Source organism: Diorhabda sublineata, chromosome 4 (assembly GCF_026230105.1).
Source record: "Diorhabda sublineata isolate icDioSubl1.1 chromosome 4, icDioSubl1.1, whole genome shotgun sequence".
In the NCBI taxonomy this organism is placed as follows: Eukaryota; Metazoa; Arthropoda; class Insecta; order Coleoptera; family Chrysomelidae; genus Diorhabda; species Diorhabda sublineata.
In genome coordinates this window covers 26,455,200-26,470,331 of record NC_079477.1, presented here as the reverse complement: position 1 = coordinate 26,470,331, position 15,132 = coordinate 26,455,200, and the positions used below count along the sequence as shown (strand labels likewise).

At 32.9% G+C, this 15,132-nt stretch overlaps 1 protein-coding gene across 2 annotated transcripts in view; it reads left to right on the top strand.

Moving 5' to 3' along the window:
• Nucleotides 1–15,132, top strand: part of LOC130443025 (polyamine-transporting ATPase 13A3-like) — a 48,798-nt gene that overhangs the window by 19,904 nt on the left and 13,762 nt on the right. For both annotated transcript variants that reach the window (XM_056777468.1, XM_056777469.1), the window contains exons 2-9: nucleotides 6,467–6,564; nucleotides 8,145–8,312; nucleotides 8,441–8,508; nucleotides 9,128–9,192; nucleotides 9,244–9,400; nucleotides 10,234–10,438; nucleotides 11,137–11,335; nucleotides 14,634–14,753. In XM_056777468.1, the coding sequence (XP_056633446.1) occupies nucleotides 6,467–6,564; nucleotides 8,145–8,312; nucleotides 8,441–8,508; nucleotides 9,128–9,192; nucleotides 9,244–9,400; nucleotides 10,234–10,438; nucleotides 11,137–11,335; nucleotides 14,634–14,753 (1,080 nt within the window). The remainder of the gene's footprint in view (nucleotides 1–6,466; nucleotides 6,565–8,144; nucleotides 8,313–8,440; nucleotides 8,509–9,127; nucleotides 9,193–9,243; nucleotides 9,401–10,233; nucleotides 10,439–11,136; nucleotides 11,336–14,633; nucleotides 14,754–15,132) is intronic.

The following is a 15,132-nucleotide window of genomic DNA, read 5'->3' as shown; positions in this document are numbered from 1 at the left end:
AATGTCTTACAAAAGCTAAACAATAATTACTTACTTACTTTATTCATCAAATACTGGGAATCCGGAGCTTCTTCTTCATAAATGCCATTAGTTTTTTGTAATTTTTTTAATATTAATTTCTTCTTTTGTAGAAAGGCAAGCTCTCATCATTGAGTACTCAGACCAAAGTGATGAAGGTTTAATATCATTCGATCTTTTTGAAAAATATGCAAGAAGTACATTTTCTGTAAGATTTACAACTTTTTTATCGAAGCACTACTCTTTGAAACGATTAGAACGAGTTTATAATATAGTTTTCTTGATTTACTAGGTGATAAGTTTAATGACGCTGTATTTGCTATTTCACTAATTTCTGGTGAGGTCCCAACAAATTCTTCTTCATCACTATCATCTATTTTTCCAATAATGTCACTCATTTTTAAACTTTGTCAAAATGAATTTTTGACTGACATTTCTAGAACTGCAGAGTTGCATTATCCAAATCATAGTAGTCGTGATCGCGTGAGGCATCTACGTTTTTGTTTAACCATCTTCTTCTTCTATCTTCTACACTATAATAAAACTGAAGAATCGGTGACTCTGTCCATTGGTTTGTTTTTCAAAAAAATTATTGCAGGTGATAAAGGAAGTGTACTTTTGTTTGTACACGCTAAACTACAGGACGGATTTTCATAAAACTTTCACTAATTTCTTCAGCTTAGCCTAGAGCAACATTTAGGTAATATTTGATCAAAATTGGTGTACGAAAAACAAAGTTATGTTGATCTAAAATTAACTATCAAACTTTTGTTTGGCACTTCGCTTCGCAGCTGCCTTTAGCGTAATTTAGGCAACATGTAAGTAACTACCTATTTTGATTCGACCTAATTTCTACAGATGACACTTTATCAATCCGCGTAACAAATGAAGGTATACTGGCATAATTGTGTCGGATTTTATTTTGTCTTTCATATTATAGTAGATTGTTATTCATTTCAAATCTTTCTGAACAAACGGATAGTCACGAAACTCGGCATCTATCCATCTTATTACGTATTACGATGGACTGAATGCAGCGAACTTCTTCAATTAAATCAGTGATTAAGTTTTACAGCCCCGTGGATAGAACGTGGTTTATCTTTAGGCATAGAAAGAGCGCGTACAACACGTTCGCTTACCCCAGATAAATAATAATACTGCAATAGCGGGGATTGGAAAGTACGTAGTCAATTTTACTGGGTTGTTTATTAAGATAGCACTTATGCACTAGCCTCTTGGATTATATTTTTAATTATCATTAGTAGATTTTGCTTTAAATAAATCATTTTACAAATATTTTTTTATAAATAATATCCGGAGAAAGCTCATTCTTGTCAAAATAATACTAATTAATAATAACGCCATCTGCATAGTAAAATGTAAACTAAAAACAATTATTTTGCTTTTTTTATCAAAATCCTTAATTAAATCGAGTTCGTTATTTGATTATTAAGTAGCGAAACGACAATTAATATATCAAATGCATGTAATGTATGTAATACTCCTATATGGACAGTTCTTATGGGAAAAAATGCCTCTAAGTTACGGTGCCGACAGTATTCATTTTCTCTCTCTCTCTCTCGTTCGAGACACTTTATCTATACTGCGCATGCTTCATGCGCGCAAAAGATGCGCAAAACTAACTGAAGCGCTCGGAGGAGAGAGAGAGAACGATACACTATTTATTCCACTTATAGAAACTATCCATACAGGAGTATTACATATATGATTAACTGATATCTACAATAAAAACAAATTGCTCTTTTTTACAATTTATTCTAAAAAAAGTACTCTGCTATTGCCCCAAATTTAAAGAACGAAATATAAAGATACATATTTTAATAATTGATAAAAATATCTCTTCTAATCATTACATCAAATTCAATTTTGTGTCGCGGGATACAATAAACGTGCTTTGACGTCAAGTGAATATATAGAGCAGTTAGAAAATTGTCCTTGGACTTAACATAGGTCGCGAAGTGCTGCTAATCCTGCCGTGCAATTATTTTATCAAAACCTTCCTGTTTCTGATTTAGAACGTATAATAGATGCGATTTATATGGAGGCACGATAGAGGGAACTGAAAGAAATAATACATTTTTTTTACGTTTGTTTTCTTTCATTCATTCGCATTCATAAAGAATATAATTTTTGAATCGGTCAAAAAGCTTGAAAAAAAGTATTTTTTCACGCTTTTGCGTTAAAAAAAGTGCCGTAACGTATCATTTTTCAACGCAATTATAAAATTGCTTCATCAGCGTTGTGCACACAATAATTCGGTGAAAAGACCAATATTGTGGAACAACTCTAAATGTTTTTTCATCACCATAAAGAAACGGTTGCATTATTCCCGACCGCTTTGGATCTTGCATGCCTTCTGATAATCACAAAATTGTCATCAAAGATGATAAGACGCCAGCAATAAAACACGACAACAATAATTGACGAAGTCGTGGGTGAAAATTTAGAAAACAGAGATATTGTTTTACATCGGCGTAGCATTCAACTGCAGCGTGGGTCCGAAATACATCGATCATATGATGCGCTACAATATTCTGTCTTATTTTGGTAAGCTGAAGATTGATATCATTTTTCAATGAAGAAGATAAATCCAGTTACAGGTTCTTAAACTAACAAAAAAGTTGTTCTCTGTACGATCTACAATTAAAGTTCTATACATTTTTCACGTACCGATCATCGTTATCGAGATATCGATAAAAAAAGTCATAAATTTGGGGAGAAAAAATTGTTTTTCGCTATTTCCTTTTTTCTCGTGAAAGATATCGAAAAATGTCCAGCATAAAACTTATAGAGCGTGCTCAGATCTACAAATTCGCTTTTTTTATTTTCGACCAGAATTACGACCTCTATGGCGCCACAAGGTTATTTTGGTCGACAATTTGAACTTGAGCGTTTCTAGCGAAATACCCAAAATTTGGCTTTTTGCATTTCCAAATGTATATAATGACTGGACTATAGTCTATTAATTATTATTCATACAGACTGATGGTTCGATAAAATGAGGACAATCACATCTTGAAATGTCGGCGTCTCTTCCATCAATATTCTGTGGATACGTAAGTGAAATTTGAAACTGACCGATTCGGACCGGTAGATTTTGAAAAAAAAATTTTTTTTAAGTGGTTCTTTTTTGGAATAAGTTTTAATTGGCTTTATCGATCGATTCCAAAACCAATTCGAATTCGAAAGAGTTATAAAAAATAATCATTTGTTCATAATTTTTTTACTGATTGTTGCGACAAATATTGATATTTATGTATGAGCTTCGACAAGAATTAACTTTACATTTTCTTAGGACTGTAATGCTAAGCTAAGCTAAATCAAAAAACTGAAATCAATAGTGGAAGTGGAGCTGGAATAATTCCACATAAGATTAGTGATAACTCAGGAAACCCAAATATGTAAATGGAAAACCCAAAACATACGCATAAATTCCAATATTTTAGTCAAAATATGCACAAAAATGTTGAAAATATGCAAGAAATCAAATACAGTTTAAAAATATTACATATAAAAATAAACATGCTTTTAAAGCACATAAATGAAAATAATATTCACGTTTTTTCTTTCATTTGCATCTATAAAAATAATTAATTTCTGAATCGGTCAAAAAGCATAAAAAAAGTACGTAGTACTAAGTAACGGAGGACGTAGAAAAATTTTTGTATGAAACACGTGAGTAAAGTATTGCATAAATAACTATTTGCCAATGTGATTAAAATGTTCAGCTGCTGCTAGAATGTCGATCTTCAATATGGTCGCGTTTGTTAATCGGCTACGATAACCGATGATGATAAAGGATCATCACTTCTAAATATATCCTCATGTATTTATTGCTAAATTGTGTTGATTTTGAAAACTTGCATAATATATTAATCAATAGATCACCTACAACATTGATTTAAAATTAAAAACCATTTTCAACCATAAAAAATATTTTTCCTTAGTTGTTTCAATTCAAAAATACGTAGCAACCATTATTTATAGTTGCATTAAGATTATTTAACTATAAATTTTACTCAAATTGATTGAATCTTTTTTTATCATTAACAGCTTTCTTGTTCCTCTATGTGAACCATTTCTAAAAACTATCATTTTCTTGTATTATATTCCGTCTCAAGAATTTTTATAATTGAATATTTTTTTTTATATTTTATGATTTGTTATTGCACTTGTATCTTTTTATCGGCCTTTCAATCTATTTTCAAAATACTGAAATGTGTGTCCTATGTAAGAAGCATCACATAATTTGTAGGTACTGTTGAATTTAGCCGGAATACGAGGTCTGGCTATTGAAAAACGAAACTGCGCGCCTAGAGGGCGGCCTAAATGGGGTAAAAAAACGAGTAGTGCGTTGGGTATCTAGATATCTTGTCTATGCACGTCCCAAAACACGTTTCTGTCACTATTATAGTATTTGTGCAGTAGCGGTTTGAAACGAAAGTGTTTTTCCTCCTGCAAAAAACCATGTGTGACGAAAAACAGGAGCAACAATCAGTCTCAAATTTCCCGACTGAGTGCTATAAATAGTTGCAAGAGTTCTATGGAGTCAATTCTCTATCTCGTGCGCGTCTTTTTGAGTGGTGTGAGCGCTTTATTGAAGGCAGAAAGAGCATTGAAGATGACCAGAGCCCAGGTCGCCCTGTGACAGTTTCAACTCCGGAAACAGTCACCAAAATCAACCAAATTGTGCGTGCAGATTGTCGAATGAGCATCCGAGGCTATAAACTCCGATAAAGAAACGGTTAGAAAAATTTTACACGAAGAATTACACATGACAAACGTCTGTGCGAAGTTGATGACAAAAAATCTGACTCCTGATCAAAAGCTTTTTCGTCAACGGGTCTACTCAGATTTCCTTGAAAGGTTAGAGAGGTAAAAAAAAATCTGCTTTGAAAGGGCCTCGATTTGAGTCGATGGAAGCGGTAAAGCAAAAACGGCAGTGCTCCTAAAGACGCTCATCAAAAAAACTTGCTTCGATCAATGGAAAAAACGTATGGAAAGGTGTGTTGTGAGGGGATCATTCGATTGTAGAATAATTTTTATAATAAATCCCTTTTTCGTAACCAGTCTCGATATTTAATAGCCAGACCTCGTATGTATATATGTAGCGCCAATGTATGGTGTTTTGCTAATGCCTTTATGTGTTTTCCGAAACCTAATATGTAATACTAATTCTTTAGTTTTTGAATGTTTTATATTTCAGTTTAGTGAAATGTGCCGATAATACTTTATGCCCTTTATGATTTGTTCTAATTTATTATTTATTGAAACAATTCGGTACTTGTTATGAATATCCTTGTACATATGGTAAGGATAAAAGTTTCACGGTAGATTATCATTTATTGATCTATCCTGTAAATGCTTGAATTTTTTAAAACTTTGATTTTCATATTTAACAATTCTAAATAATATTGTTTGTTGGGGTGTTCGAAAAAGACATGGATTGCGCAAAGGGATAAATCACGTCAAGTGAGCACCCCAATTTCCAACCCATTGGCGCGATTGATCTTTTTACTTTATTCAATGTACGATCGATATGTGTGCATATTATGAATTAATAAATAATATAATGAATACTGCGTTGTTTGATTGCTGAATAATCTTCAATCTTCAAAATAGAAGTTGTTTTAATCGAAAGCGCACGCAAAAAATAAAGTAACGAACACTCGCCGCGCAGCCTGACGACCGGGCGGTTTTGCAATTATTTATTTTTCGAGCAAACTTATGGCGGGCAGTGAAATTTTTTTTCATATTATCGTAATAGTTATTCTACATATCACCGAAAGCCTGGGCGATTAGAGAAGCTAATAAAAATATCAATTGTTTATAAAAAAGTTATTAAAAATACTGAAAAATTGTTAATAACACAACGCAATATTTTTTATCTGAGAGGGCGATATTTCATAGGTATGTACATGAAGTTTCATGTCAAAACATTCAGTAGTTCGAGAACAATTGATTATTGTCTAAAAAAAGTCATAAATCTTTGTTGCATATAAAAAAATATTTAAACAAATAATTCCGTTAAAATACTATCTTTTCTATCTTTGTGTTTGCGGGTAGATTCGATTGAAATAATTATTTTATGACATTTGCTTGGGTTGGAAATTGGGGTGCTCACTTGACGTAATTTATCCCAAACGCAAGTACCCCTTTTTAAACGTATTAGCAACCCTCGGTAAAAATTATAAATATTGGTCCAACAGCTCTGGAACTCAAGGCTTTTATAGGAAATTTCCTGTGCTTTTTAAATCATTTTTCAGATTTGAAATATCCTCAATTTTCTCAAAAACTTTCTGCATTCGGTTCTGAATCGAATTAACCTCAACCAAAAGAGAAAAAGATTTAACCTAAAAAGCACTTGTTGACTAGATTATTATTTTATTGAATATTACTGTTTCACTATTGTATTCTTCTTTTGCAGATGCCCACGTGAGAAATAAATCGAAATATCAGTCGAACGGAACTAGTTTGAATAAAGAATCAACAAAATATTTAAACTATGGCAATGAAGATCAAATGGTATGATTTTTAGTAATAATAAAAGTTCATTATATTAAAAAATTTACTTAATTGTATAAATTATGTGTTTTTATTTTATAATAACGCGGATGTAGAGTAAAATATACAGATTTGACACACTGTATAATGAAAAGACAAACTTGCTTCAATCTTGCGACAGACTGTATGATAAAAACAACCGGTGAGGGTCTCAGACGTTTAGCATAATACGTGTTCATATGACTCCTTTTAAAAGCAGAATAAAACATTTTTGATTACCTCCAATACTACTATCCCGAGTTAAAGGAAATTTTTGTCTCTTATCTCTTATTTTCTTTATTCTTCTTTGTATAAGTACATTATCGTATACCACACAATGGTTTTATGTCAATAACAGGCATTTTCTGGCAAGTATAATCGCCTCCTCCCAAACAACCGAGAATCCAAATCAAAAAGACCCCATACGACATTGTAAATTCATTTATTAAATCTGTTTTAGGCGTTTAAAAAATATTCCTAATCATTCAGTTTTTTTTCAAAGCTTTTATTGCCATATTTGTGGACCTACAAATAATCTCTGTTCAATTTTTGCCTCGCTGAGTTTGGTGAATTTCTGGGGGAGATAAATCTGGTGAATAAGGTGCATGAAGTAGCAATTCAATCTTTAATTCATTATTTTTGGCCATTGCAATAACGGATGTGTTAGCTGGTGCATAGTCTTGATGAAACAACACTTTCTTCTTAGTCAAAAGCAGTTGTTTTTGCTTGATTTCCACGCGAAAACGTTGCAATAAGTTGGAATAATATTCGCTGTTGATAGTTCTTCTTTTTATTATTTATTATCCCACGCGCATCCTAGAAAATCGACGCCATTTCCTTGCCTGCAGATAAAACGGTCTTTGCATTCATTGGAGCCGGTTCTTTCCTTTTATTCCATTGTTTTGATTGTTCTTTTGTTTACGGTGTGAGCTGATGGACCCACATTTCATCCATGGTTATGAAAAGACTTTATTTCTGTGAAGCATTATCAAACACTCGATGGAAACATCTTCACGATGCTGTTTTTGTTCCATTGTGAGTAAGCGCGGCACCATTCTGGTGCACTGCTTTATATGCGATGCACCGCATTTTTTGAAATGCATACTATGTCTACTAGCAAGCGTACTTTCATTCGACAATCATCCAGTACCGCTTCGTGGATTTTCCTCAACATATTTGGAGTCATTTGGTCTAACACTGCGGTGCTGGTCTTGGCAGATCATACGGCCTCATTTCAGTTGTGCAACCCAATATTTTACTATTGATAACGAAGTAGCAGTCTCACCCAGTCTTGCCAATTAAAGTATTGTTTCACATAACAATGACCAATTTTACCATATTTACAAATTCACTAAATACTTTCACATATTAATGGCAAAAAATACTAAACAATGTGGAGTTTTCAAACTATAAATATATACTGTATAGATTATGCACTTTTTAATACAGTAGTAAGTACCGCCATCTCTAGATCAAGTCAGGTACTTTTAGGACCATTCTCGTAATTGGTCCCAGTTCTTTGAACATATAATGAGAGATTTCAACGGATTTTCTTGTTGCAGGGAATTGAAGGATTCGTCCACAGTAACTTGAAATCGAACTTCTTTTTGGTGTTGTATATTCTGACAGTAGGAACTCTAAGGATATTTTTTCACTGGTATCCCAACTTGTACATTAAAGCAACACATACTAGATCCAGTCTTAGATACGCGGAAAGAGTTCTCATAACCGTAAGTTTTTTATCAAATTTGATTAGTAATTTTATCTTATTTCCCGTTATCAAAACATTCTTCATTTGCGCGGCTCAAGTAATAAGAGCAAATAAAGTATATATAGAACGAGGTTATTTTATTTTTAGGATGTTTATAAGAAGTTCAAAACATTTTTCATTAAGGACGTAAAGATCGTAGAAGCCAATGAAGAAGGGTAAGTTACAAAGCACACAAACACACGTAAATTTTTGTAATCATGCTCAATAGTATATACGTTCAAAGTGCTCGCCGCGAACATCTTGGCAGCAGGCTAATCTGGTACAGAAATGTCTTCTAACGTTACTTAATATGATTCAACTTTTTAATTCATCTAACTTAACAGGTTTAGTTTTGGATACAATATTTTTGACATCCCACAAAAAGAAATCTAAAGGCACAAAATCAGAAGATCGTGCTGGCCTATTTATCGATTCGCGTATCCCGATTCACCGATTATTTATTTGGTAATAAGACGGTGTTCCATCTTCCTGGATCTATATTATATCATCTAAGTTTGCTAAAGTTGGCACCACATTAAGTTGAAGCAGTTCTAAATATTTATCTCGTTCAATGAAAAAGGGAGCCATGATATGATTTACAACAATTCCTGCTCAAACATTAACGTATCAGTATATTACGTACGTTCTTATTTCCTCTAGTGAGGATTCTCGTTAGATGAAGAGATTTCGACAATCAACATGACCGCGGAGATGTCTTGTCTTTCTATATTCTCTTAACTTACTAACAGTTACTGCAATGGAATTTAATATTCATAAAATGTATTGAAATTTTAGATCGACCGCGAATCAAAAACAAGAAAATATTTTGGAATGCAATTTATGCGATGGTAGACAAAAAAGTAAGTTTTTAGATATTTTTTGGTTCGGATCTTTTTACAATTTTTTTTCAGGATTAACCCGAGCTCGCATTATTAGACTTAAGAAATTATTATATATTTGGGACGACGAAACAGAAAATTTTGTAAAATTAGCCGGGTTCGATACTGGCGTAACTAGGGCACAATTACACTCTTTAAAAGGTCAAAGTAAAGAGAAACAAGAAGTGAAGTAAGTTGAATTTCGAAATATTAACTTCTCTCAATCAGATATTATATTACTAATTTCTTTATTCTTCTTAAACTTTTTAATATTGACTCGGACGAATTACTTCACGTAGACACCTCAAACACCAGACCAGACACCACCTCATTGACCGTTTGACCATCTGAAATGAATTCATTGGGAACTACATCACGGTAATCAAAGAAAACGATTAGCATCACCTTGATATTCGACCAACTAGAACATATTTTTTTTTTCGTTTCATTTGTAAAGCGCCATTTTATAAATTACTGTGCAGTTTTGACAAATTATATATTTAATTATACATAACCGCAAGTCTCGGCGTCTAAGCGACCTGTACTCACTGTTGCTTTTGCAAAGTCTTTTGAATCAATCAATTCGTTTCCGATGTCAAAATGACGATTTTCGTAAACTATTTCCTCAACTTTTTTAATCTTATCGTCGTGGATAGGCGACTCGCTTGAGACAAAGTTTCAATGATTTCGAAAATGTAATTCTACTGGAAACTGCAAAATTTCAAGCTCGTTGTTCAACTTTTTTTCATAGTCTATATAGCAAAACAAAGTAGTCGCATTGTAAAGAAACAGCTGACAAAGTCACATGACAAATGTTTTTTCTTATTATTTCTGACTTATAAGACATTTTAATGCAAAAATTTGTTTGGCTAATGCGAAAAATAAAAAACATTTTGTTTACAAAGCAATTTTGATATTTCAACCTATTTTTGAAGTCCTAAATTCTGTACTAAACGTGGTTCATATATTTCACGTTTGATCTCTCCTTTACGTATGATTCATTGAATTTTGGATAATTTTTAGGAGATTATTATATGGTGATAACGAAATATCAGTTCCAGTTCAATCAATATTAACACTACTAGCACTAGAAGCACTAACACCATTCTACATGTTCCAATTGTTCAGTTTAATAGTATGGCTTTGTGAAAGTTATTATTACTATACTGGTGCTATATTTGTAATGTCAGCATTCGGTATTTCCACCTCTATTATTCAAACGAGAAAGGTAAGTAACAATATTTCATAAATGTTTACTATGAATCGATTATATTCAAGTACATATTCTACTTTTGCTTATTACACAACCACATTTCCACTACGAAAACGTTCAAACTAATTACCTACGGTACCATCAGTTACATCATCACTTATTTTCGTGTCAATTCATATCTACGACAAATTATAGTAGAGAACGCACGGTGACAGTTAGTTCTTTCAATATCAAATCATTTTATAAATTTATTATTTTTATAAATACTTTCAAAATATGTATATCTTACTATTATACCTCGTAAACTTGCTACAACTGAATATTAAATTATAAAACGTATATAGACGAGAAAATGTACCTACATGTAACGACGTTTGGTTTAAACAGTGTACCAGACGCGAACTGAGCACTTTTATATTTTTATACGGGGAGTAAACATTATTTTTCATTTCTTAATTTGGTATGAGTGCCGTGCGTATTTATGAAATATTGATTTTTCTTCGTATAACTGTCTTCTGCAATTGATATTGAAAGAACTATAATTTAAAGTTTTAAACGACTTCTTCGCGCCTGAACTACAAAATTTAATGCTCATTATTTATTATATGTATAAGTCACATCTACTAATTATACCTATTTCGACTCGATATGAGCCACGATCAGTAGATTTTGCTATAAAAACTAATTCTTTACAAATTAATATTTTATTTTAGAATCAAAGAAATCTCAAAGGAACAGTCAACTTGGTTGATAAAACCCTAGTTTGTAGAGGAAATGGCATTTTCGCCGAAATACCCACAACGGAATTGGTACCAGGAGACTTGATAGCTATCCCACCAGGAGGATGTGATATGCAATGCGATGCAGTATTAATAACAGGAAATTGTGTTGTTAATGAGAGTATGCTAACAGGTAATCTTCTTTTTCCGTCAGTTATATTAACAAAATAGAGTAGAAAATTTGAAGGTTAATATAGACCGAAATATAAAATGTTGCCAACACGTTGAAGATATTGACAACATTTTTATTGCATACATCAACTTATGCTGTCAATAATATTAAATATTTACATCAAGATCATTGTAGGGAAATGGAGGAAATTGTCGCTGCTATTGTATTTTCTGCGTTCATCAAGAGACTTTTTTAAACACGGAACAAACCATGACGATAATTTAATGTTTCTACAGATTAATTAACTAGCCAAGCAATCTTCGGCAAGTAGAAATTCGCAGAAATGTCGTTTGTACAAATCCCATCTTAGTTGAACTCCATTGATTTTCAGACGCCTCACAATCTGCATATGGAGCTTGAGTTTATGTAAAAAGTTTGAACCTTGATGGAGAGGTACAAGTCAATCTTTTCACTTCTAAGACACGTGTTCCTCATTTAAAATCACTTAGTATCCCTCGTTTGAAGATTTGTGCTGCTGTCCTTCTGGCAAAGCTTGTCGAAAAAGTGAAATCTTCTTTAACCATACATTTTTCTGAAACTTTTATTTGGAGCGATTCAACTGTGGTCATTGCTTGTATACGTTCATCTCCACATACCCTCCAAACATTTGTAGCTAACCACGTTACTGAAATTCAGAATCTTTCGAACTCCAATATGATTACTTGGAGATATGTTCCAACAGACTCGAATCCTGCTGACATTTTGCCCCGAGGGGTGTCTTCAAGTAATCTAGTAGCTTCAGACATTTGGTTCCATGGCCCTGAGTGGTTGCCCTGGCCTTCTGATATATCTCTTCAAAATCCAATTCCAATGGAATTACCTGAAATAAGAACTTTTGTTTCTAGTGGCTCCTAGATTGTCAAAAACCATTTAGCTTATTGGTCAGCACCAGCTTTTAGAAAATTGAGGTATTTGTTTATTTACAACAGATAAAAGATGAAGTATTACAGCCAGAAGAAAGAATATATCGACTTTTTTGGTTTTTGGGAATATGATAGCCTCTATAAAATTGAAATAGGAAGCCAAAAATTTTGGACTAGAAATAAATGAAGAGAAGACAGTACAGAGTACAATTTCGAAAGAGTTTCTAACTTTGTGTATCTAGGAATTGTAATAGAAGACAAGGGAGTAGAAGAATTAGAACTGAAAGCCAGAATAACTCAAGGAAGTATTAGATCACTGATGAAGCCAAAATACGTGTCAAGAAAAACAAAAATAACAACATATAAAACGGCAGTAAGATTCACCGCAACATATGCATGTGAGACATGAATATTAAAAAAGGCAGATGAAGCCATGATGGAAAGATGGGAGAGGAGGATACTAAGAGGAGGAGTACACACAGAAGATGGCTGGAGGAGAAGAACTAATAAAGAATTGAAGGAATTTTATGGAGAAGCTACAATAAGATAGTTTATTAAGGGACAGAAAGTGAGATGGTTGGGACATTTTGGAGAACGGATGTCAAAATTAGTCCTGCAAAAAATACCAATAGGGAAAAAGAGAAAGGGCGACCAAGGAAGAGATGGTATGACTGTGTAATGGAAGACCTAAAAAATAATAATGTGAACAGGAAGGAATGGAGAAATATTGTGTGGAAAATGCAAAATAGAGGACTTTGATATATAGTATATAGAACTATGTAATATTGCCATTCTTTCCCTAGGCCTAGATGGCATGTAGAGCACATTAATGAAGATAGCCTTTTATCCAGAATAATATTAATGTATTCACAAGAAGTTTCATTAACATCTACTGTGAACACACCTTCCATAAAAAGGTACTGTTCCTGAACTGAGTTCGTACTCGTTGTAGAAAACATCTTGATACCAAAGATACTGATCGCTGTCTGTTTGTGGCACATCGTTCCAAGCAACTTCAACTTTGTATACTAACTGGAAGACCATTTTTATAGTCTTCACTTCATCATATCCCTAACTTGTTAAATTTAAAACTTAGTAATTGAGATGGCCCCTCAAAATATTTGGGATAAGTTTTTGGAAACTTGCCAAATGTGGACATGAGTTTGTTGCTGACATAGAGCTGAGCGCGACCTATTTACGTAAATAGTATTTAGATGTCATTGTTTGGTCTTCGACTGGTCAGCGTCAAAGGAAGTTCAGATCATGAAAAAAAATCTCGAATGCGGTTTACATTGTTTTCCAAGCAATTTAACACGATGTAGCAAATCGCAGATCTCGTTGCTTGACGCAGTGCTTCAACGTACCCTAACTTACAGAACATGATGTGCGTTGCTTTTAGCTTGCCTTCCAACAGTGCTACATACGAAAGGACATTTTCAGCAATGCGGAGAATAAACAACTGACCGCGTTCGACAATGAACGAAGAACGTCTGGTGGACCTAATGGTGCTGTGCTCAGAAAGTGACATAGTAAAGGACATGGACTATGATAAACTTGCAGATTTTCAAAAGTCGACGAAGGAAAGTCTGATTGGTAAAGAGACATTAATAACTATGAAGAATAAAAAGACTTTCGTTATACAGTAATCACTATCTAACTGACAAACAAAAAAATCTTTTGTTGTACTTTATTTTTCTTGTTAAACTTGAAGTTTTCACAGTACTGTGTCATTAAAATAATGTTACTTTTAATTTAATTTGTTAATTAAACAAATCAAATTGACTTGAAGGTTAAATACAGGTTAGCAAACTATTTTCTTTAAAAACAAATAAGTGCTATTTAAAGATTCTCATAAGGCTTTTATAAGTTTTATAATTCTGAAGTAGATAGACAGTTTTCTCATCTGAAATGAGCTATATAATAAAATGTTGGAGGTTTTATTTTTGTTATAATAATTGAAACAGCTAGGGTCTACTTGGGATAGGCTTAAAACGGACCATTTAAATAGGATGTTGGAATTTGAGCATACAGTGACTCATACTTTATGATAGCTGGCACCCCAAAAATTTTGACCTAAATCCGCCCATGCTGACGCTCGTTGGTACACTTTGGTTGACCAATTAAACAACTTCCTATTCCTGCACCTTCTTACAACCACCACGTCATGGCAGTATAGAATTTTCACGATTGGATAATCAATATTTCGATAGTGATATTTGTAAGATCTTCGAAATTGGAAACATTTTGTTGTATAATACAAGTAGATCTTTGATACTTGTACTCTTCGGCTTTTGTAAGCTGGTTTTTTCTTAGGAAACAAAATTCTTTTTTTGGTATATACAGTGAAAGCTGAGACGTTGATTGTGTAAGATGAGATAAAAAGGAATCTGTTTCAGGTGAATCTGTACCTATAACGAAAACGCCATTAGCGAATGATTCTATGGCGTTTCAGCTGAAAGACAACGTAAATCATATCCTCTTTAATGGAACAAAAATTATACAAACCAGAAGTAACCGTAAGTATAAGGTTTTATTAAATTTTTATAGAAAATATGATGCATATTTTGTTTCTTTTTTTAATAAAAGATAAATAGCAAGAATTGCAGTCTACAATACCAATTATTTGCGAGTCATCAACCTCGGGTGTTTCTTTTGAATTTCCTCATATAATTTAGTCAATTGTTCCACATTGCATACAGGATCATCTGTGAATAAGGGCTTTAAAGACCTTATTACGTTTCGACCACTATTCTTTGCGTTTAACGTTTAATTTCATTATTGTCTTCCTTCATACATCTATTAAAAATAGAAAATATTTTTTGTTAAATGAGAAAACTTTTGAATAGCTTGTGAATGGAAAAAAACAAATATAGTTCAAGAGCGGATAATTGTTCA